Source organism: Capra hircus, chromosome 2 (genome assembly GCF_001704415.2).
Source record: "Capra hircus breed San Clemente chromosome 2, ASM170441v1, whole genome shotgun sequence".
In the NCBI taxonomy this organism is placed as follows: domain Eukaryota; kingdom Metazoa; phylum Chordata; class Mammalia; order Artiodactyla; family Bovidae; genus Capra; species Capra hircus.
The window spans coordinates 99910501-99933158 of NC_030809.1; the positions used below are offsets into that span (position 1 = coordinate 99910501).

The following is a 22658-nucleotide window of genomic DNA, read 5'->3' on the forward strand; positions in this document are numbered from 1 at the left end:
AGTCGGACACGACTTCACCTTCACTTTCCCCAATCATATCAGCTTAGAGTGACCTCATTTTAACTCAGCTCTTTAAATTTCTTAGCTCCAAGTGCAGCCATATTCTGATTAAGACGTCAGATTGTGAATTTGGGGGCGAGAATCACAATTCAGCACACACACTTACTCTAAAGAACTTGATTTTACACAATGTGGGGTAATGTCCAGACCTGCTTAAAAACCTTGTGATGTCAGTATTATAAACTTGCAGCAGATTACAGCTGACACTCTGCTGTCTCCTGCCTTCAGTGGCTGCCTCTTTCTGCTCTTCTCCTTGGCTGAGACCAGCAAAGTGGTCAGAACAGGTCACCCAGGAATACAGAAATCCAAGAAGAGGGTTTTGTGCCAGGTAAAGAAAAGGAATTATCATTCATCTAAGGTTCATTGTTTAAATTATGATGTTTATTTATGTCAATGCAAAATACAATAAAGCAACTTACAAAAAAAACACCATTGTATCTTCATGTAACATAACTCTTCAGTGAACAGAAGTACTACTGTTAATGTTTTGACCTCTGCAAGGTCCAGCCTTGGGTCAAAACAAGATGCAGAGAAATAGCAGATTTTTTTCTACCTTCCCCAATATACACACAAAGGAAATTTATATATCCTAAAATCCATTCTAGTAGTAATACAAAAATATCACACGTAGAGATGAATACCACCGTTGTGTCATTGGAATCGCAACTTCCTTATTGCTTGAGATTTCCCACCAACCCTGGGCTTCAGTCAGGAATGCATGGGTACATCAGCCCTTCAGGTTTCCCAAGTGATTGTTTAGTAATTCTTTTAGTATAACTGTATACTCCCCAAGTGTCTAATTTACCTGAGTTATTTAGAAACCTGAAAAAAAATAAGTCTCTAAGTGAGCAAATTGTGTACCAAACTCTCTGACAGAATGGGAGAGACTTATCATAGATTATTCTGTGCCAGTTCAGTGGAGAAACATGAAGCCTCCATTACCTAATGAACTACTCACCTAGTAAAAGGCTTCACATTACAATTTTCTCAAAGGTAATAAACATTGCACAAAAGTACAAGACCTCATCTACATTCCAGTAGTTTAAGTGCTATTTGTCTAGCCACTACATTTTCAAACAAATGGCAATTATCACTTAACTAACAAAATCTTTCTATCATTTTACTGATAAGAGTCAGTCTCACACTGTGGAAAGAAGCAGCAGCTTGGAGCTAGAAGATCTCAGTTCCAGACCAGTTCCACCCACTCTCTGAGGCTTAGTTTCCTTCTGAGGATCAATGAGATGAAAGTGCTTTGTGAAGCAGTATTAACTATAAGGAATAATATTCTACGGAGTTCATCTTTTCAATTAACCTGTGGATCCCTAATTACCCACATGTATTTTGCAAGTAAAATCCAACTTTTTCAAGTAGCATATTCACCATATGCATCTGAAATATGCAAGCTGGGTTATGCAAATGGAAAAAGAATACAGATTTAGGTAAGCCTATTACTCACAGGAGACTTGTGTATTCTTGATATGTTTGGTTTAAACCATTAAAAATTTTATTCTGTTTAATGCATGGTCCTTTTGTGTTATTGGAGCTCAATTTGAATAAGCTATCTCACTATTTAAAATTTTTGACAAGAAATTAAAACTTTCATATGAAATTTACAGGGTTTACATGACTGTGAAACTGAGTTAAATGGGTTGAGAAATACAGAAGGAGGAAGTCTGAAAACTCAGGGTCAATAGGGAAACTGATTGTAGAAGTTTATTTTTCAGGCCATTAAACATAATCTAATGATAGGCCTGTTATTTTTGTTTTTTACTGGTGACTACCTAATCTATAAATTACTTTTTCTTCATCTGTAAAACAAAAAAATATTTGACTTTTAGGGACATTCAAATCTGTAGAAATTATTAATACTTCATTTTCATTCTTACATGAGGAGCATCTTTAGGAGAACTATATCCTATAGCTTAAGTAAAAGTCAGTATCTCATTTTTTCATTGGTTAAGAAAAAAATCTTCCTTTAGGAAAGGGCAGATTTACTAAAAGTTTAGAATTCGTTGGCAAATTTGACTATATAATGTGGCATATGGATTTGTGACTTTGCTGAGACAAAGACTTCAGGTAGCTGTATTTCTGTAATAAATGAGATTCTAATTTCAAACATTTTTCAAATGCAAATCAGGCCTTCACAAATCATTCTGATGATTTTTTGAGGCATTAATGCAACAGACTTAGTATTTTTGAAATGATCCCCAAAGTCACCCCATGCTAAGGATATCTCTCTTCTTATTTTGAAACTGTCAACATCATCTCTAACCTTCACACAGAAAATGACTGATCTCCCAATGACCTATTATTATCTTAAACCAACCTTAAAACAACAAAAAGAGAAAAATTAAATAGTGCAATAACATTTCATATCAGTGAAACAAAATTTGTCTGTGCATAAAGTAGTTCTATCCATCCATGGAAAGATCAACCTTTGGTTTTTCCTTGTGTTTATAGGTTACATTTTTAAAGGTACTGGTGGAGCCTCTGTACAGTGGATTTGTTCCCTAAAAAAGAAAAAAAAATGGTTCAAATGAAAGTATGTGTATATTTTGTTACTACACCGTTTTAATATATCTAAATAATTTCGGTGTACATTACAGATTAGAAAAAGAAAGTTAGGCTTTATCTTGGAAGATATTTGAATAATTTTGATTAATTTGATATGTCATACTTTTAGCATTTAAAAATATATACTTTACTTCATTGTTTTTTATTATGAAAAATAATTCTGTATCCTAAAAATCTTACCCTTTTTGGAAATGCACTAAATCCTGGATTTTTGGAAATGCACAAGGAACAAAAAATGGCTGCTTTGTTCGCTGCTGTTTTACCAGAGCTGAAAACAGTTCAACTAGCCCACAGCAGGCACTCAGAATTTGTCAAATGAAGAGAATGAACCAACAGGTGACCCAAAAGTAAAATGTGAAAGATAAAAATGGGAAAAGTGAACTGCTAGAAGCATACAAAGATGAATGACATACGCACTGAGTGAAGTCAGACAGAGAAAGAGAAATATTGTATGATCTCCCTAATATGCTGAATCTAGGAAGAAATGATACAAATGAACTTGTTTACCGAACAGAAACAGACCCACAGACTTAGAGAACCAATTTATGATTACTGGGGGGAGGGTTGGGGTAAGGGATAGTCCGGAGTTTGGGATGGGCAAGCATACACTGCTATATTTAAAACGGGTAACCAACAAGGACCTACTGTATAGCACAGGGAACTCCGCTCAAGGTTATGTAACAGCCTGAACGGGAAGGGGTTTGAGGGAGAATGGATATATGTATATGCATGGCTGAGTTCCTTTGCTGTGCACCTGAAACTATCCCAACATTGTTAATCGGCTGCAATCCGATACAAAACAAAAAGGTAAAAAGAAATAAAAGTATCCCCCTTTAAGAAATGGACATAGTATTCCACCTTTAAGAAATGCATTGAGATGATGAGAAGCATCAAACTAGGGCACAAATAATCTTGCTAAAGTGAAACCAAAATTCAGAAGGAGTTACAACTAGCTTCTTGGGACAGCAAACACCTGCTGCTGCTGCTGTTGTTGCTGCTGCTGCTGCTGCTGCTGCTAAGTCGCTTCAGTCGTGTCCGACTCTGCGACCCCATAGACGGCAGCCCACCAGGCTCCCCAATCTCTGGGATTCTCTAGGCAAGAATACTGGAGTGGGTTGCCATTTCCTTCTCCAACGCATGAAAGTGAAAAGTCAAAGTGAAGTCGCTCAGTCGTGTCTGACTCTTCGTGACCCCATGAACTGCAGCCTACCAGGCTCCTCCGTCCATGGGATTTTCCAGGCAACACCTGCTAGTACACAGTAAAAAGAATTTGGTGGCTTTCCCTTGCTAGAGAATAACAATGTGGGAAGGAGAGAGTCACAAGAGCTGGGCATGTGGGATGCCGGGCTCATGACAGAGTACTGGTCCCCAGGAGGATTGGGCAAAACAGCATTGCCCCCAGGGCAGTAGAAAGGTTGTGTGCAAAGCCTGGATAATTCAGTTGCTCTGTCTGGACTGTAGATGTGTGCCCAGGGGCCAACACTGGGACCAGACAGCCCAAAGCTCTCTAGGTGTTTGAATAAATGCTCAACTTGAGCCTCCAACTTCTCTCCTTCAGTTTCATTGTTCCATGCAGGCACGCAATGTCTGGATAAGGAACATTTCCTTCCCTCCCATTCCCCAAGGTTGGTCATGCAGACTTTAGCTTCAGAAAGCCTCAGTTCTAACCCTGCTCTACCATGTAACCTTACTTAAGCAGTTCTGAATCTTGGTATTCTCGTCCATAAGAGGGATTACCAAAGTGCCCACCTGGTCCATGAGGACCGTACTTCAGCAGGTACCTGGCACATAGTAAATGCTCAAAAAATTCTGCTTCTCATCAGTTCAATTCAGTTGCTCAGTCGTGTCTGACTCTTTGTGACCCCAGGGACTGCAGCACACCAGGCTTCCCTGTCCATCACCAACTCCCAGAACTTGCTCAAACTCATGTCCATCAAGTCAGTGATGCCATCCAACCATCCGTCGTCCCCTTCTCCTTCTGCCTTCAGTCTTTCCCAGCACCAGGGTCTTTTCCAAGGAGTCAGTTCTTCCCATCAGGTGGCCAAAGTATTGGAGCTTTAGCTTCAGCATCAGTTCTACTTACATATAACTTATTTGCATTTGGAATTTCCTTTTTTTAAGGTCCTGGATAGGGTGCTAAAAATATGCCCCATTTCTGGGCTTTGGGAATCAGCACAGCATTTCCAAATCCATTTTTGAGTATGTATGGAGTCTGGGTGCCACCTCTGACCCTCCAAATTATTATACTTTGGTCTCCTTATCCCCCGAATGGCAGAGATAGTAGCATTTTCTAGGCATAGATTTGAAAAAAAAAAAAAACAAACAACAATGCAATTGTATTTGCTTTCTCAGTACATTTCTCTCAGCTCTCAGAAGAACTGAATAAAATTGAAAACCATTCTCTGGCCTCTCCCTCTTGTTTCCCTTGGATGCACTGCAGTATCTTCATTGTGAAGAGGAATCACAGCTGCACCTGTTTCTGTGCTGCCCAGAGCCAGTGGCCTACCTCTGACTGAGCAACATGTTACCTTTGTCCATGTGCCTTTGCAGAGAGATGCTATCCCAGTAATGAGGGCAAATAAAGAAGAGGTTCCCTGGTGGTGGGTGACGAGTGAAGGCCAAGTCACTATATTGCTTCTACTCCTGAGGTCAGCTTGGATAATCATGAGAACTCTCCAGTCCTTATTTAGTCCTACTGCAATAAGAACTCGAGATTTGGAGGGTATATGGCAGATGGATGTGGTCTTAGATGCAAGCAGTCTTGTTCACAAACGAAATTCATGTGTGGAATTCTATTAAATTTAAGAGATTAATTTAATTGCAAACTAGTAAGTTTAAGTTGGGTACAGAAGAATAAGGGACTTGACTGAAGAGGAAAGATGGGAGAAAATGAGATGTGAAGGCTGGGAGTAATGGGTGGGGCACTGTCCTGGAGGAACTGAGGGACTTAGGAAACCAGACGCTGTGTAAGAGGAAACAAGCTGTGAGTAGGGCCAGGGCAGAGCTTGTAGGACTAGGAGCTCTTTTGTGGATCCCATCCCAGATCATGTCAGGCATCCCACATCTCACACTAAACACAGCTGATACGCACAACAAAGGAGGTGACTTGAGTTGCAATTGACTGGATACACAATGCTATTTGGCAGATATTTTGTTGAATGTTTCATTTGGATTGCGCAAATTTCTTTCTATGTTTTGAAGCAACTTTGTTTATTAAAGTTTACAATATTTGGCGGGGGCGGGTGGGGGGAGGTCTCTTGCAAAGGTAGTCATAGGGTCTGGGCATGCCAACAGGGGTGGTGGACGAAGCAGATCCCAACATAGTACAAGGGTAAGGTGGAAGCTTAAAGCTAGGGTAAAAGCAAGTACATTTGATGCGGGCCAGTAGAGTTTTTGCTGGCCGCAGCCGATGATCAGAACTCAGAAGGATGAGTTCAAATAAAATGTTGTTGGCAGGAGGAAGTGGGGTGATGCCCAGCACTGCCTCCTTTAGTGCCGTGCCAGTGGCAGCCTCTCTGCCTAGGATTTCCAGCTGAGACACGGGCTTGTGTCTGGCTCCATTTCCAATGGATCTGCCCTCCTGCACTGTTTAAACAAGGTCAGGTTTCCTCCAACCCTCTGGAGTCACTAGGCTGACTCCCCCAGGAGTTCTGGGCGGTGCTAATTTAGGCTGTGGATTTTACAAATATAATGGCACATTTTTTAAGCTTGAAAAAGTGGTAATAAGAAAGCTGTCTGTCATGACCCACAGCTGCCTTAATGACTGCCTAACTGCCAAATGTAGACCTGATTTGCTTAGCACAGTGCAAAATCAATCCGTGACTGTAACGAATGTCAGACCGAACGTTCTTCGCCTTTAGTTAATGACTTGTCATCCTAGGAAAAAATGTCTAATCAAAAATGGATTTAAATATCTTCCCTTTGTGTTTTCATAAAGACTATGGATGGGGGGCATTTCTAAAAGTGTAATAAGAGGTAACCTTTCTTTATAGTTGATGAATGAAATATTTTAGGAGGCAAGAACAAAGCTCTTTCTTATCCAGAGCTCTATCACCTTTAGAGTCTAATGGGGGCCTAGGGGTTGGAAGATCCCACTGTTGTCCCTTGAGATCCCCTGGGCTTGAAGACCAAATTCAGTTCTTCAAGAGGCAAAAGGTCTTAGATAAAAACAAAATCAAATCAAAAAACCCCAAAATGGATGCACGGAGCAGCATTCTTCTTCTTTTTTTTTTTTTCAAATAGGACATATTAGTGAAATTTGAATTGAATAATTTGAATTAAACCTCTTTTGCATCCAAGTGAATAATTATGACCTAGTCATTATCTAGTCAAGAACATCAAACATTTGTTATTCAAAGAAACTCATTTTAACAGGGAATAATACTTTTCATTTATGCTTTTATCTGTTTAATGCATATTTTAATTCCACTTTCGGTGAAGAGACAACAAAAATTCAGCATTTGAATTTCAGTCATGTTCTACATCCTAAGGGAAAACAATTCATGTTTTGGGGGAAATTAACTGTTAATTAAAATGTTATTTTAAAGATATTAATCATTTGTCAGGATTCATGCCTTTGTAGGAGAACATGAAGAAGTGCTGGTTAGCAGATACACATCATATAATTGCCCAAGTGCTTGTTTTCAGAACACCTGCCTATTATTTCTAGGACGGTCAAGGCTGTGCTTGGAAGAAAAGGCTGCAATTAGGATTTCAGCTCCATCATAAAGCAGCAATTTGGGAAATCTCTTATCCTTTCTGAGCCTCAATTTTCTTACGTTCAAAAATGGGAGTATCAAGACTGCTGCCTAGGGCTCGTGGTCTTTCAACTAACTACTGCTGTTGCATTTTGTACTAACTTAATCATGCTCTTGTTTGCTTCTTTTCCAAAAATTTTTCCCGTTTAGGTTATTACAGGATACTGAATCGAGTTCCCCGTGCTATATGCAATAGGTCCTCGTTGGTTACCTGTTTTTCAATAGTAGTGTGTATGAACCTATGGTGACCGCGGAAATGGGTTGGGTGGGTAAGGGATGGATTGGGGGTTTGAGATTGACATGAACACACTAGTCACATTGTTTAACCCAATTGCCTTCTGATCCCTTCCAGCCATTTTCTTGACAGTTGGTGAGAGTTAAAAACAACATTTATGGCCAGGGAGTCAGGTGAAGTTAATTGCTTCAGTAATTTGGCTTCATAGTACTGGGCTCTAAGTCACCAAACTAACTTGTCAGGTTACATTTTTACCTCATTAGAGATAGAAACATTATATCTTCATTGCAAATCCTCATTTTACATTACTAAGGATTTTGTTTAATTAGGAAAAGTCCACACATACACAAAAGCAGAGGAAAGTCGTATCGTGAACCTCTGTGGACCCATCACCCAGATTCAGGGGCTATCAGGATTTTGCCACAGTTACTTCAGCTATTCCTCTCTCTCTCTTTTGGCTGAATTATTGAAGGGCAAACCCAGTTTTCACTTCTTTTTTACTGTAAACCTTAATTATTTTCTATCAAAGCCTCATGCCATTTTCCTACCTAACTGAATTAACCATAATTTCTTGCTATCAGTCTAATACTCAGGTCTATACTTTTTTCCAGTTGTCAAAAAATATATATTAGAGTGCTCAAATCAAGATCAAAACAAGATCCATACATTGCATTTGGTTGTTGCGTCTAAAGGTATTTTTAATGGGAAGATAAAGCAGATAAAATTTTCATGGTCTATTGCCCTGCACCATATCTTATATTTATTTCAAAATAACTGCATAAGATATAACATCCCTTATTAGGATAAATGTACCTAAAACAGAAAATTCTATTTGCTTTAGGTACGGAAGATATCATTACAGAACTAGAGAAAAAAGCGTTAACATCAATTGTTTGGGGAGATGAACCCAAAGGAGTATTGCATTTGCCTGTATTTTCTCCAGTGATATCATGGTTTTAAGAATCAGCAGTGTAAGGTAATTGCTATCAGATAGCTGGACACACCATTAGAGAGAGAGAGATGAAATTAAAACCATGAAATTGTTTCTATGGGCCTCTAGAAATGTAATTATCTCTCCTGTGGAAAAGAAACACGGAAAATTGGAGTCCTGTTTTGTGTTTGCCCACTGTGAAGAGAAGACACATAAATTATATCTACTGAGTACATATATTTAAAAGTCGATACTTTGGAGTGTTCCCCCCCTCCCCAGGTAGCTGTTTAAAATGGATGCTATTCAGAAAAGCTAACAGGATGGTATTTTAAAAGTCTTCTTGCCTTACTTTTTTAACCTATTATGAGTAATGAGTATTTCCACGGAAATTGGCATGAACTGTCATACTACTCCTGAACATTATTCCATTAGCTCTAACAGCCGATTTATGGAAATGTTTAGATGTAGCATGTATGCTTGTCAAATGGGGCCTGCAGGAACCTTCTGGTGGTAAAGAATAAAATGTGTTGCCTTGATGTTCCTAAGTAGCTAACAGTATAAGCAGTTTCATGAGACTCTTTAGGGGAAATCTTCATTGCAATGAGAGACAAATGAATGCTGTGAGGACTGAGTTCCAGATAATGGACAGAGGTCCCTTTGTCCCCAAAGCAGAACAGAAACCAGCTGTTGGGGACATGGTGAGAGGAGCAGAGAAAGAAAGCGACAGTTTAACTCTTAGTGCAGAAGAAATCCAACACCCCTTCTTTCCCTCAGGACAAGCAGCAGCTAGCCCTTAGGTGTGCGCATACCGTTTGCCACTTGGCCTTTGACCTTTCTGCTTCAAATTTGGCAACTTCTTTCCTATCATGAAAAGACACCAGGAGCTTCCAAATGCACAGCAGGACGACTCCAATAAGAAGAATAGCCAGCGAAACCCCCAACATGATCATGGGAATATTTGGAGGTTTTGGACAGTCTGTGAAAACAAAGAAAATTACATTAAGGAGATTGTTCAATTAATGTTCTGATGCAGAGAAAACACCTCTCATTAAATTTTCAAACCATACTTTTTCTCCAGTAGAGGAAAGATAATAATCTCTTTTGTTTTGCTGAATTTTAAAGAACAAGTTACTTGTTGAAGGATACCCCTATTTCTTCAAAGAAAACAAAAGATAAAGTAAGAACTTGATTATTCAAAGCAAATGGATATACACTTGAACGACTGACTCAAAAAGAATTAAAATTCAAAAGAGTGACAATTAATACACATGGAGTATTTAAAGGATCAGTGAAAAGACTGTAGTTTACTAAAGATGACCTCTTCTGAGTATAAGACAAACTAGAAATGGAATGTGTACACACATATACACTTTTTCATGGATTTTCTTGAATTGTATAAGAGATTACACTCAAAATTAAATACAACCTACCCCCGAGAAGTACACTACTTGTTCTTCCTTTTAAAACATATAGACAGAAAGTAGTCATGACTTTCAGTTTTATTTTCACTCTAATGCAGTGCCCTGATGTCTTGGAAAATTCCTGAATTGGGTTCAGGAGAGGTGGGTTCCATTCCCATATGATGGACAGTACCTGCCTGAAATCCATTAAATCTCTCCATCTCTCTGAGCCCCAGTGCCCTCGTCTGTAAAACCAAGGTGTGGGGCTTCAGTGTTCCCTTACCTTCCTGATAAGATTAAGCCCAGGTGCTCATGCTTATTAAACCCACCTCTGACATTCCTAGACCTATCCCCTGAGATTCTGATTCAGTTGGTTTGGATGAAGCCACAGACTCTTTATTATTAAAATATCCCAAGTGATTCTTATCTCCAGGGAAGTTTGAGAAATTAGGTGTTCTGTATAGTCCTTTCTACTCAAACATTCTATGAAATGTTATTTTGACTCTATTGATGATACTGATACAATTTTGTAATTATACAGTACCTTCTCTCATTGACAGCAGAATGACTAATAATACTTGCAATAAGCCTGGGAGATGATACATTTCTTAATGAAGCATTATAATTAAGCTCTCCCTCTGCTACCATGGGAAAAAAATCCCCATAAAAATTATCATTAAATATCTGCCTCCCTCTGCAAGAAGTGAGGCAAATTCATGGCATCTCTGGAGGAAACGAATCATGCTTAGTTTATCCTAACTCTTATTGCTTTTAGATATTTAATAAGGAGAGTTATACACACAGGACGAGTCATGCTGCTTTCAAGGTAAGATCTATAGCTGATCTGAATTTGAGCGGGACTAATGACCCTCTAACAGCATGACGCCTGGCTTTACACAGTTTTGTTCTTTAGCCAAAAAGCCATGTAAGGTGATTAGGCAGAAAGAAGTAGAGGAGTTAATGAAATAGCTACTACAGTACGAAGATCTAAAGACAGTTTCTAGAATAGCAAATGAACCATGGCTGCTTCTAATAGGTTAGCAACACTCCTGCAAAGAAAGTGGCAAGCCTGTGTCCATGAGAATATATACTGGCTACATCTTTGACTATGAAATGTCTGGGGTGGAGCATAGAACGTTCTTGCTCGAAGCAAAATGAAGCTCGCTGAGACCCTGAAGCCAGACATGAATTAGGAGGGCTTTCTGGTAGGCAATAAATATAGGAGGAGCGGGCATGGCCTGGTGGAGATAATAATTTTAAGCATTTAGAGTCACTGGGAATTAAACATTTCTCAAGCGAGGATTTTGGCCCAGCCTCCAGAGCAGGTATTACACAGAAGAAATCTCCACTTTCCATACTCTCTTTGGTATCTCTTGAGATGCTCATACTGAAGACATGTTGTAGGTAGGAGGAAAGGCTTTCTCTATCACTGTGTGCCATCCAGGCTTGTCTGTTGAGTCCAGATCAGTGCGGCACCTAATTCTAAGGTGCTGAATTTCTAATACTACCAATCTGGTAGCCCAGTCACGTGTGGCTATAGCTCAATAGTCACTAGAAATGTGATTTTTCAGAATTAGACTTTGTGTTAAGTGTGAAATGCACAGTGATTTTGAAAATTTGATAAGAAAAAAAGTACAATATCTCATTAACAATTTTATATTGACTGTACACTGACATAAGATTTTGGATGTAATGGATTAAATAAAACATATTATTAAAATTAATTTATTGTATACTTTTTATGGGAGGCAGGAGGATGGCTCCAAGAGGGAGGGGATATAGATAAAATTATGGCTGGTTCGTGTTGTATGGCAGAAAGCAACACAACATTATAAAGCAATTATCCTCTAGTTAAAAATTACACAAAGGTTAACTAGAAATTTTAACAATACAATGTGGTTTGCATAACATTTCTATGGGAGAGGATTCAGATTTCTTTATGCTCGTTCAGCCAGTGGGAGGCACTATAGCACAGTAGTTAAGAGCACGGGCGCCCAGCCAGACTGGGATCCCAACCAGCACTAGGATTTAATTGCTGCAGGACCTAGCAAATTATTAACATCTCGATTTCCTTACCCATAAGATGGAAATGACAGCAACACCTGCTTTACATGGTTGTTGAGAATGTTAAATTAATACACGTAGAACATACAGGATAACACGTGACAGGGTGTTAATAAGGGCTCGGTGAGTGACAGCTGCCATTATTGTTAGTAGCAGTAATAGCAGTGTCTCAACGAAGGCCCTTCTCCCTTCCTGTCCTCATGACCTCAAGGCTTGGAATCTCCAAGGTGGAACCTGTGGGTGTCAGATCCACACTCATATCTGTGCCAGGAAGCCTCCCCAGCTGTCATTCACCGTGGTTCTCACGGATGCGGCTCTTGTCTGCTGAAAGTGTCTCTGGAAAATAGATGAGTGAAGATTCACACACACACTGATGGTGACTCTTCACTTGGCTATCTTTTTCTATCTGGTTGGAGAACCCTGGGACTCCTTAACTTTCACATCCTCCTCTCTCATTTTGCCTCTTTTCTCCGGGTGCCTCCATCCAGCTGCCCTGGGGCTCTCTGGTCTTAAAGCTGTGAGAAGGAACAACAGACTCCAGGGCCCCTGGAAGTTCTGCTCTATCTGGGAACATTTACCAGGAAAGGAGCATCCCTTCAAGCTGTCAGGGGACTCCTGTTAAACTTTAGGGAGGTCATTTCCCCCTCACTTTTTCCTGCTACAAAAGCAGAGAGGGAATACAAAGCCTTAATAAAGAGACATCAGGGCAGCTGAGGGCTTCTCTGAAGGATGGCATGTTGACGTGCCACCCCTATTGTGTGGACAAAAGAAGAAAAACCCAACAGTTCAGTAATGAGGAAGCATTTAGCAACCAAAGGCAAGTTTCACAAGAGAAAAAAAAAAAAAAAAAGAAAATCAACTAGATACAAAAGTCCTTGAATTAAAGACAGAACCTATTCTGGAAAGTTTCATTTTTGCTTGAAACTTGCTTTTCCAATGGAGTTAATAGTATAAGGAGCGGCTTTGATTTCAGGAGAACTAGTTCAAGCCATTACCATGGTCACAGAGGGCAGAGGTGTAGGTAAAGAATTTGCCTTTAGAAAACAGATAATGAGGAGGCAAGCGTTTGTACTGTGAAGTATTTCTTCTTGGTACAGCAGGAATCCCCTTAAATTTCCTTAACTAATGGCCTCTACAGTGCCCTTTATGTATGCATTTCACACGAGATCGGGTGTGTTCAGGGTGGTATGGCCGTAGACAATATGTATGCGTTTCAAAGAAGCTGATTTACGGGAGCTATTCAAGAGCAAGTCTCCAGGAGTGCTCTGCCCATCTGAGCGGCAAGGTCACCATCAGACAGCTGCATCTTGCATTGTGCTGACCTCTACCTCTCCCTGACCCTGAGCACTGCAATGTGGTGCTCTTCTAATCTTGTTTTCTTGGTGAGTTCACAGCGTTTTGAGCTTACTTCTTGATAATGGTATCATTGCTTTTCACACTCTCAAGCGATGGCAGTTTGGTGCTCTTGGGTTCACATTCAGGACTCAGTGCTTTGTCAGCCCATTGATAGACCAGCACACACAACACAACACCTCGGCCTTCTAGCCTGCCTTGCTGCTATTTTCTGGGCCAGAAGTTGGGCTCCAGGCTTTTGGGGGAAAGGAGAGGAGGCTGATGACAAGAGCCAGAGGTCTGATTTCATGCAGCTTTCGTTCTGCTGCAAAGGTCTAGGAGCACATGATTAACTGAAGACAGAAAAGGGGAGGCACCTGTGAGTGTCCAAGCAGGCAGGCAGGCCTGTGAGGGTCAGAGTCGCCCAGAAGAGGCCTAGAAGCCAGCTGTATCAGAGTTGCCTGCAGAAGTGTTAAAATGCAGAGTCCTGGGCCATATCTGGCCCGCTGACTCAGGACACGGGCAGTCTAACAAGCTCCCCAGGTGAAACTCACTAAAACTTAAGAAGGTCGCAACAAAAGTGCTTTTCTCACTATTTTCTTCTCCCCTGGCTATACGCTTCTCTCTCTCCTTCACTGAAAATGAAGCTGACTCCATGGATTGGTATGGAGGAAAACTCATAAGAAGCGATGGACTCTGACTTCCTGTAGAGATTACTTCCCTCCTTCTTTGTCACTCATGCCTTTTCTGACTCAGCTGTCATTTAATGACCCATTGGGTAAGTTATTAACCAGTACATGTTTTACATGCATTTTTTTCACTTAATCCTTGACTCAACCCTTAGACGAAAGTACTGTTGTTTTTCCCGTTTTACAGATGAGGAAATAGAGACGTGCAGAGCAAGTATCTTCCAAAACGTCACTGAAGTGGTGGAGCAGGATCTGAGCCCAAGGTCTGCCTGATTCAAAGCTTGCTCTCTTAGACTGTTGTATTCCTCTTCCCTGTTAGTCTTTCCTAAAACCATACCTTTCGCTGACATCTAATTGGTCCACCTTTCTATAATTCATCAGCCACCTTTTTGGATTGGAACACTCTTCTCTTGTATTTGGTCTTAATAAGAGACGTTGGAACATACCAAACCTTTCAATAGGTATCTTTCAGTCACTGAGAAATCAAAAATTTGGAAATGTCTTTCCTGGCAAGCTACCCAGAGTATCTTTCTGGTTGTTTTCTCCTTTCCCATGTAGAATCTCTTATCACTGACAAGGGAAGGCAAGCCACCCACCTTTCTCGTTGATACTGTGAATGACGGTTTTCCCTTCATTATCTGTAGTTAGTAGGAATGTAATAAGGCATTCATTTTCCCCTTGTAGAGAACAGGAAACAGAGCTATCCTTTGAGAAATCTGTAGATAAAGAAGTCATTCATTAGGTTAAATGAGTTTCCAAAAGATGTTTTTTTTTTTTAAAGCAAAGTAGTATTGAGTTTTATTATGCAAATAGGAATTTCCAACATTGCAGAATAGGAATAGGAAAGATGGGATTTTCCTCCACCCACTGAGGGTTTAATTTCTACTCCTGTTCCAGAAGAACAGTTCCAGGTGTGGTCAATCAGGACTGACCGTCAGATGCACCCATCAGTCTGAGAGGTGCACAGTTTCAATGGAGTGAAGTGCTTCAAGGCAGGTACTGTATTGGGAATAGAATGGCTCAGATTATGCCAGTGAGGAGGCCATATGGTTTCTTTGGCTCAGAGTACTGGGAAGAAGCCTAGATTACGTTTCAGAGAGAGACTACACAGTTCAAACATAGTGGTATTTCTAAAGGGGCCTTTTCCACATGTCCTAGTCAGATTGCTGGACATGCATGCTCACAACAGTAAATATAAGTCAATACGAGTTAACAGAGATTGAAGCGTTATATAGTATAGGGACCAACAGGATAAACGTAAATCTCAGAATGAAAGGAGACTAGGAAACTTGCCTGCCAGTGCAGGAGGCTTAAGAAATGTGGGTTTGATCCCTGGGTTGGGAAGATCCCCTGGAGAAGGAAATGGCAACCTACTCCAGTATTCTTCCCTGGAGAATCCCCTTGACAGAGGAGCCTAGCTAGCTACAGTCCATACAGTTGCAAAGAATCGGACACGACTGAAACAATTTAACACAAACACACACACAGGACGCCCACTGGCCTACCACTCATATAGCCCTTTTCTCAATTAAAAAAATTTTCAATATTCCTCAAATCTTTTTCAAATAAAAAAAAATTTGAGGTTATTCAAGAACCAGAGGATGAATGCCACGACAGAAATTGATAATACAGTAAAATGGTCAATAATGTCAATACTATGTATCAGACACTTTAGTGGTCTGGCACCTATGCCAAAATTATGTAAGGTTTTTCTAATTAAAAGAAAAAAACTTACTTAAAATTCTCCTCTAAGTTAGAGACTTTTTAATGATACTGTTACACTTTTTTTTTTTTTTTTGGTAAACCTGTAAATAGAATGACTGTTGGCTTTTATCTTCAAATTTTAAGACATGTGATCCAAGTGAAAGTCGCTCAGTTGTGTCTGACTCTGTGACCCCATAGACTATACAGTTCATGGAATTCTCGGGGCCAGAATACTGGAGTGGGGAGCCTTTCTCTTCTCCAGTGGATCTTCCCAACCCAGGTCTCCCACATTGCAAGCGGATTCTTTGCCAAGCGAGCCACAAGGGAAGCCCAAGAATACTGGAGTGGGTAGCCTGTCCCTTCTCCAGTGGATCTTCCTCATCCAGGAATCCAACTAGGGGTCTCCTGCATTGCAGGCGAATTCTTGACGAACCGAGCTATCAGGGGAGTCTATATGATCCAAAGCGAGTATCTTACAATACAATGGGTCAGAATCTACAGCTGGGATTGTCTGTCTCTGATAATCTTGGACGTAGTCTTTTTAGATCTGTAACTTTTCTCATTAGCTTCAACATAAAATTTTCTTCAATAAAACAGAATCTAGCTATGTTCCTCTGACTCTAATGAAGAAAAATTAAACAATAATCTGTTTTTGGTTTCACAATGCCATAGCCATAGAAAGACAGAAATTTTTTTTTTTTGCCTTTAATTTATAAAATTAAGCGCCTCATGCCAAAGTCTTATAAGAGGTGTGCCTGTATATCCGTAACAACTGAGACTGGTAAAACATTTGAAAGTGAAAGTTGCTCAGTTGTGTCCAACTCTCTGCAACCCCAGTGGACTATACAGTTCATGGAATTCTCCAGGCCAGAATACTGGAGTGGGTAGCCTACCCCTTCTCCAGTGGATCTTCCCCACCCAGAAATCAAACCAGGATCTCCTGCATTGCAGGCAGATTCTTTACCAACTGAGCTATCAGGGAAGTCTTTAGCATTATTAATAAGATTTCAGAGGATAAATTTAAGTGAACAAACTGTTTCTGAATCCATTTGTTGCTGCTGTTTAATCACTAAGTTGTGTCTATTTTACGACCCCATGGACTGTAGCCCCCCAGGCTCCTCTGTCCATGGGATTTTCCAGGCAAGAATACTGGAGTGGGTGGCTATATTCTTCTCTAGGGGATCTTCCCCACCTAGAGATCAAACCTGCATATCCTGCATTGGCAGGTGGATTCTTTACCACTGAGCCACCTGGGAAGCCCCTTCGAATCCATTAAAAGCATCTTATTTACATAGGAATATTAAGAAATCTAATTACAAATTATTCTCATCTGGTCATTCCCAACAGTTTACCATCATCTAAATCACCTGGGAGGTTTCCCAGGCAGCACTAGTGGTAAAGAACCCGCCTGCCAAGGCAGGAGACATAGGAGACACAGGTTCAATCCCTGGATCCAGAAGATCCTCTGGAGGAGGGCATGGCAACCCACTCCAGTATTTTTGCCTGGGGAATCAGACACGACTCAAGTGACTTAGCATGCCCACACGGAAATCACCTAGGAGTTTTGAAATGATGGATTCCAGGGACTCACGCTGGCTATTCTGATTTGAGAAGTCCGTGGACAGGAGCTTGCATATTCGTGAATTGTTAGTAGTATCTTTAAAGAGGTGATTCTGATGAAGAGGTTTGGGCACCTCCAGGCAACAGTTGATTAGTGAAATCTGTGTTGTTTCGTGCGTTTGACAGCAACAACACTACATATATAATTCATACTATGTCATTTTCAGATGACCTCCACCACGCATTCTCCTACCAAACCGTTCCAGTTAGCTAGGACTCATGGACTCTTATGGACTGCGCTTTTTCTTGCTGGAGTGTTTCTTTCCTTCCATTCCTGCTTTGCCATGACAGTGCACACCTGCCCTGCTCTTCTAAAACTTACTTAATGGAACATTTTATTCTCAGGTAGAAAATATGTGGACAGCTTATAATACTGCTTTCAGTAATATTAATCCTGCTTTTTTATTTCCTCTTAAATAGCTACACCGAAGCACAGGGAGGCTTAATTTACTTGGCCAGGATTTTTAAAGTTTTAATGGAACTGCTAACATGACCTTTGAGTCATGACTCCCTTCTTGCTTTAATTACTTCACCACTCCTTTTCATGACTGTTATGACTCTGGATTTCGCCTGTTTTGTAGTGTTTGGGTATTAAAATGGCATTATTGAATGTGCAGTGAAAAGGTCCAGCTTGGGCTGGAGATTTGCATAATTAGCTGCTAAGGTTTTCTTTTGTTGTTCATTAGAAATGGACCTTTCTGTTTTACCCACTTGTATGAGTGCTAGCAGCACTGTTTTAGAATAATAGAATGAAAATAAGATCTCAGGCAGTCCATGAAATCATACAGAGAAAAGGGAGAAATGTGAGAATGGAGGTGAAGAGGCCGGGGTCTGGGAAGGTCTGGGAAGGATGTGGAAAATACAAACTCTCTGCACCATTGACTCAAGATAACCATGTATTTGAGACCTCCCCTTTGGGGGATAGACAGTACTTCTCAGAGAAAACAGTTTCCCAGGAAAGGAAAAAAAAAGGGTTCTGGGGTCAAATAAGTTTGGGAATCCCTCCTTACTCTAATTTTTCCTTTTGCCTCACCTGAAGCTTCACAATGCACATTTAATTTAATGTACATGACAGCTCTCAGTCTTGCAAAGCAAACAAAAAGCTTAATTTCCCACTTGCAAAATTCATATGCCCATTGGTGCTTTTGTCCATGTGACATTTTCAGAACTAGGGTTTCATGGAACATACTTTGAGTAACAATGCTCTGAGTACATGAATGTTGGGGTAAATTCAAGACTTCTATTTCAGCAAAAAGGAATATGAAAGTTAAGCCACATGGCCTTAGAAATGCTCACACAAGTCATCATAGCACATTTGAGGAATAATTTAATTAGATTATGAAGTTTATGCTTACTTTACTCTTCATGTCCTTGTGAGGGGAAGGATGAGCTGATAAAAGACCCCATGGAAAAGCAAATATGCAGTGATAATTTCAAGATGATATGATCAATAACATGACTGGGTGAGTAATTTGAAACAGGACTTATTTTAAAAAGGACCATTAGAAGATACATACGCTTGTGGTACTCATGGTAAAAGAATCTGCCTGCCAATGCAGGAGACACAAGAGACATAGTTTCGATCCCTGGGTCAGGAAGATCCTTTGGAGTAGAAAATGGCAACCCACTCCAGTACTCTTGCCTGGAAAATCCCATGGACAGAGGAACCTGGCAGGCTACAGTCCATGGGGCTGCAGAGTTGGATAGGACTTAGCAACTTAATAACAACAAGAACAACAACCCATTAGAAGAGTGACTTTTAAATCCTCAGGCTGACAAAGATATTTTTTCTTTCAAGTGCATCACTATTACTGCTGTAAATGGTATTAGTCAACCAATCACTTTGATTTCTGAATTAGAAATAGTTATATTCCCCTATTTGGAAGATAATTTAGTCAATTACACCATAAGAATAATGAAACAATTTATAGGCTGCTTGAGAAGATAATCTTCCTCTCAAATCCAGGCATTTATGATCATCTATACTCAGAAAGGCATTTCCACGGTGGCTCAGATGATAAACAATCTGCCCATGATGCGGGAGACCCGGGTTTGGTCTCTGGGTCAGGAAGAGTCCCTGGAGAAGGAAATGGCACCCCACTCCAGTATTCTTGCCTGGAGAATCCCATGGACTTGGGAATATGGCAGGCTACCATCTATGGGGGCTCAAAGAGTCAGACATGGTTGAGCAACTAACACTAACTAACCATACTCAGAAAACTGCATATATACATTCCCTATTTGTGATTTACGTGTTTCCAAGGCTGATTTCTTTTTCCCCTCAGCACATTAGATATCCCATGCTGTTAGTTAATGTGGTTCCAGTCATTTGCAGGGCATTTTCTGCAATTTTTAGTCATTTCTTTGAAACACATGGTAAATACACCAACTGTTTGCTGTGAAATGAAGCCAGAAGGATATGCTGAGATTGTGGACTTGTCACTAATGTGGACAGGCCACAACGCCGTCTTACTTAGTGCTTTTACCACATCTCATCTTCAGTATGAGTGTAAGGTACATACCGTCTTGTCCAATTTATGGCTATTTGGCATATTTATCTTAAGGCACCAGAAATGCACAGGCAAGGGGTTTCATGAGCACTAAACCCACCCTTCCATATAGGGTCATTTAACTGTGCACAGTCAGAAACCTCAATTTTAAAACAATGTTGGTAATTTTCAAAACAATAGAAATATCATTAACATATCACTTTGGAAATGGATTAATTTCTGTATTCTAGTTTCCTTATTCAAGACGCATATGCTAGATTGTCATAAATTATCATCTTGGTTATTTCACTCCACCCAAAACACATCGGAGCTGCACCTCTAAGGCGTGTAGACATGAGCAGCGGTTCCTACCTCACGGCGGGTTTGTGATGATGGGAGAACAAATCCCCGCAGACAGTCCCTTTAGGAGGGGCAGTCATCAGTTTTCTTTTAAAGATCACAAATTATTTTTTAAATGCCTTCTCAGCTAAAATACAACCTATTTACATATCTGAGAGAACCTTTTGCCATTGTTAGAAGGAATCTGATTTTAAGTAAGTCACTTCAAAAATGGCAGACGGAAGCAAGAGCAGAGTTTGCTTAGCAGTTAAAGGTAACAAGGCTTCCCAGGTGGCACAGTGGTAAAGAATCTGCCTGCCAATGCAGGAGACGCAAGAGATGCAGGTTCAGTTCCTGGGCCGGGAAGTTCCCCTGGAGGAGGAAACGGCAACCCACTCCAGTATTCTCACCTAGGAAATCCCATGGCCAGAGGAGCCTGATGGGCTGCAGTCCATAGTGTCATAAAGAGTGGGACATGACTGAGGTACTAAGCAAGCACCTCCCAAAGGTAACAGGCCTTTGTTGGAGTTTGGGACTGAGGACACAGGGGATTAATGATGACCATGTGAGAGGGCAGGGTGGGAGGGAGGTCCGTGACACTGGGGGGATACATGCTTACACATGGCTGAATCATTTCATTGTACAGCAGAAACTAAATATTGTAGAGCAACTGTACTTCAATTAGAAAAAAAAAAAACGACGACGTAATGTCCATGTTTGGAAAGTTGGGAGTGAAAACACTGAGGGAAGGGGAGGAAAAATGGCCATTAACCAGAAACTGCCGGATGCCTGAGCGCTGCTGTCAAAAAACCCACTTGACACCTCACTTCTTCCTATCATGAAAAAAGGCAGGCAGACGACAGAGGATGATTTCAAGTTAGGGGGCTAATATTTTGCTCTTTCTTCAATTTTCCTCTTTTCTAATTCAAAAAAAATTTACAGCATTCTGGAATTCTCTCCAGCTGCATGAGTTTAGCAGAGATGAATCTGCCAACAGAGCTAAGTCAAACAGAAAAGCTGGGACTTTAAATTGCTTGTATCCCAAACCATCAAGTCTTTAGCCTTCTGGAATGGATTTACTCTTAAAAATGAATGCGAGTGAACTAACCCCCCGGCACAAATGAGGTTGAGCTACTGAAAAGCCCCTCCACAGAGTTTCTGCCTCTCTAAAACTGTGCAAAGGAAAGGAAAGCAATTTAAGACAAGTAGAACCTTCTTCTTCATTGATGGTCGCACCAGCTAGCTTGCATTTATCAACACATTCTTCTTGGGCCTGGCCGTCTGCAGACAGGTAGCATTCAATGCAGCTCCTGTGAACATTCGTCAATAGAGTTAATCAGTTTTGTGATGGTGTAAAAATGGATATGCAATTGGGATATTGCTTTCATGCTGTTACTGTAATTCTAGCTATAGAAATGTCTCAGAGAGGATGTTGTGTTTTGTCACTTTCAAAAAGATGGTTGTGTGATATCCAAGAGGAAACTGCTTTAGTTTGAATTCCACTCAGTAATCAATGCTCCCTACTCCAGTATTCTTGCCTGGAGAATCCCAGAGACGGCGGAGCCTGGTGGGCTGCCGTCTATGGGGTCGCACAGAGTCAGACACAACTGAAGCGACTTAGCAGCGGCAGCAGCAGCAAGCCAGCCTTGATAATAGCTGCTATCCTCATTATCGTTAATGATTGCTTCTGATTGGCTAGATTAAAAAAAAATTTTCCCCAACAAAAAAAATCCCAATTATTTTGGTTTTTAATTTAGCTATATTTTCATTATACATTTTCCTGGGAAGGGTTTATGCTGCTAAAATAAGATTAGAGACTAGATAAAGTGTGAATTTCTTAACAGAAATGGTCTGTATTTTAACAAGAATTCCAAAAATTCTCATATGTCATGAACAACTGTTTCAAAGATTCGCTTTTCTGTAACTCTTTTGAATGAGTTCAAACCTTGATAAGAGTATTTTCAAAAGCCGAGGATTACAGCCTGGATCCTCATTAATGCAGATTTTTAAATAAAGGATTGCTACTTATTTAAAAGTGTATTTCCAAGAACATAACCCAGGAATTAAGCTACCCTAGGAAGAAACACAAGCTGGAATCAAGATTGCTGGGAGAAATATCAATAACCTCAGATATACAGATGACACCACCCTTATGGCAGAAAGTGAAGAGGAACTAAAAAGCCTCTTGATGAAAGTGAAAGAGGAGAGTGAAAAAGTTGGCTTAAAGCTCACCATTCAGAAAACGAAGATCATGGCATCCGGTCCCATCACTTCATGGGAAATAGATGGGGAAACAGTGGAAACAGTGTCAGACTGCATTTTTTTCGGCTCCAAAATCACTGCAGATGGTGATTGCAGCCATGAAATTAAAAGACACTTACTTCTTGGAAGAAAAGTTATGACCAACCTAGATAGCATATTCAAAAGCAGAGACATTACTTTGCCGACTAAGGTCTGTCTAGTC

General features: G+C 40.4%; 1 protein-coding gene across 6 annotated transcripts in view; it reads right to left on the minus strand.

Annotated features, from left to right (window-relative positions):
- The window catches only part of ITGB6 (integrin subunit beta 6), a 142353-nt gene continuing 120114 nt past the window's right edge, over nucleotides 420-22658 (minus strand). For 5 of the 6 annotated variants that reach the window (XM_013969416.2, XM_013969411.2, XM_005676064.3 and 2 more), the window contains 4 exons: nucleotides 21407-21504; nucleotides 14639-14758; nucleotides 9367-9533; nucleotides 420-2570 (listed from right to left, as the gene is read on the minus strand). In XM_013969416.2, the coding sequence (XP_013824870.1) occupies nucleotides 2472-2570; nucleotides 9367-9533; nucleotides 14639-14758; nucleotides 21407-21504 (484 nt within the window). In that variant the 3' untranslated portion in view covers nucleotides 420-2471. 6 annotated transcript variants of the gene reach the window in all.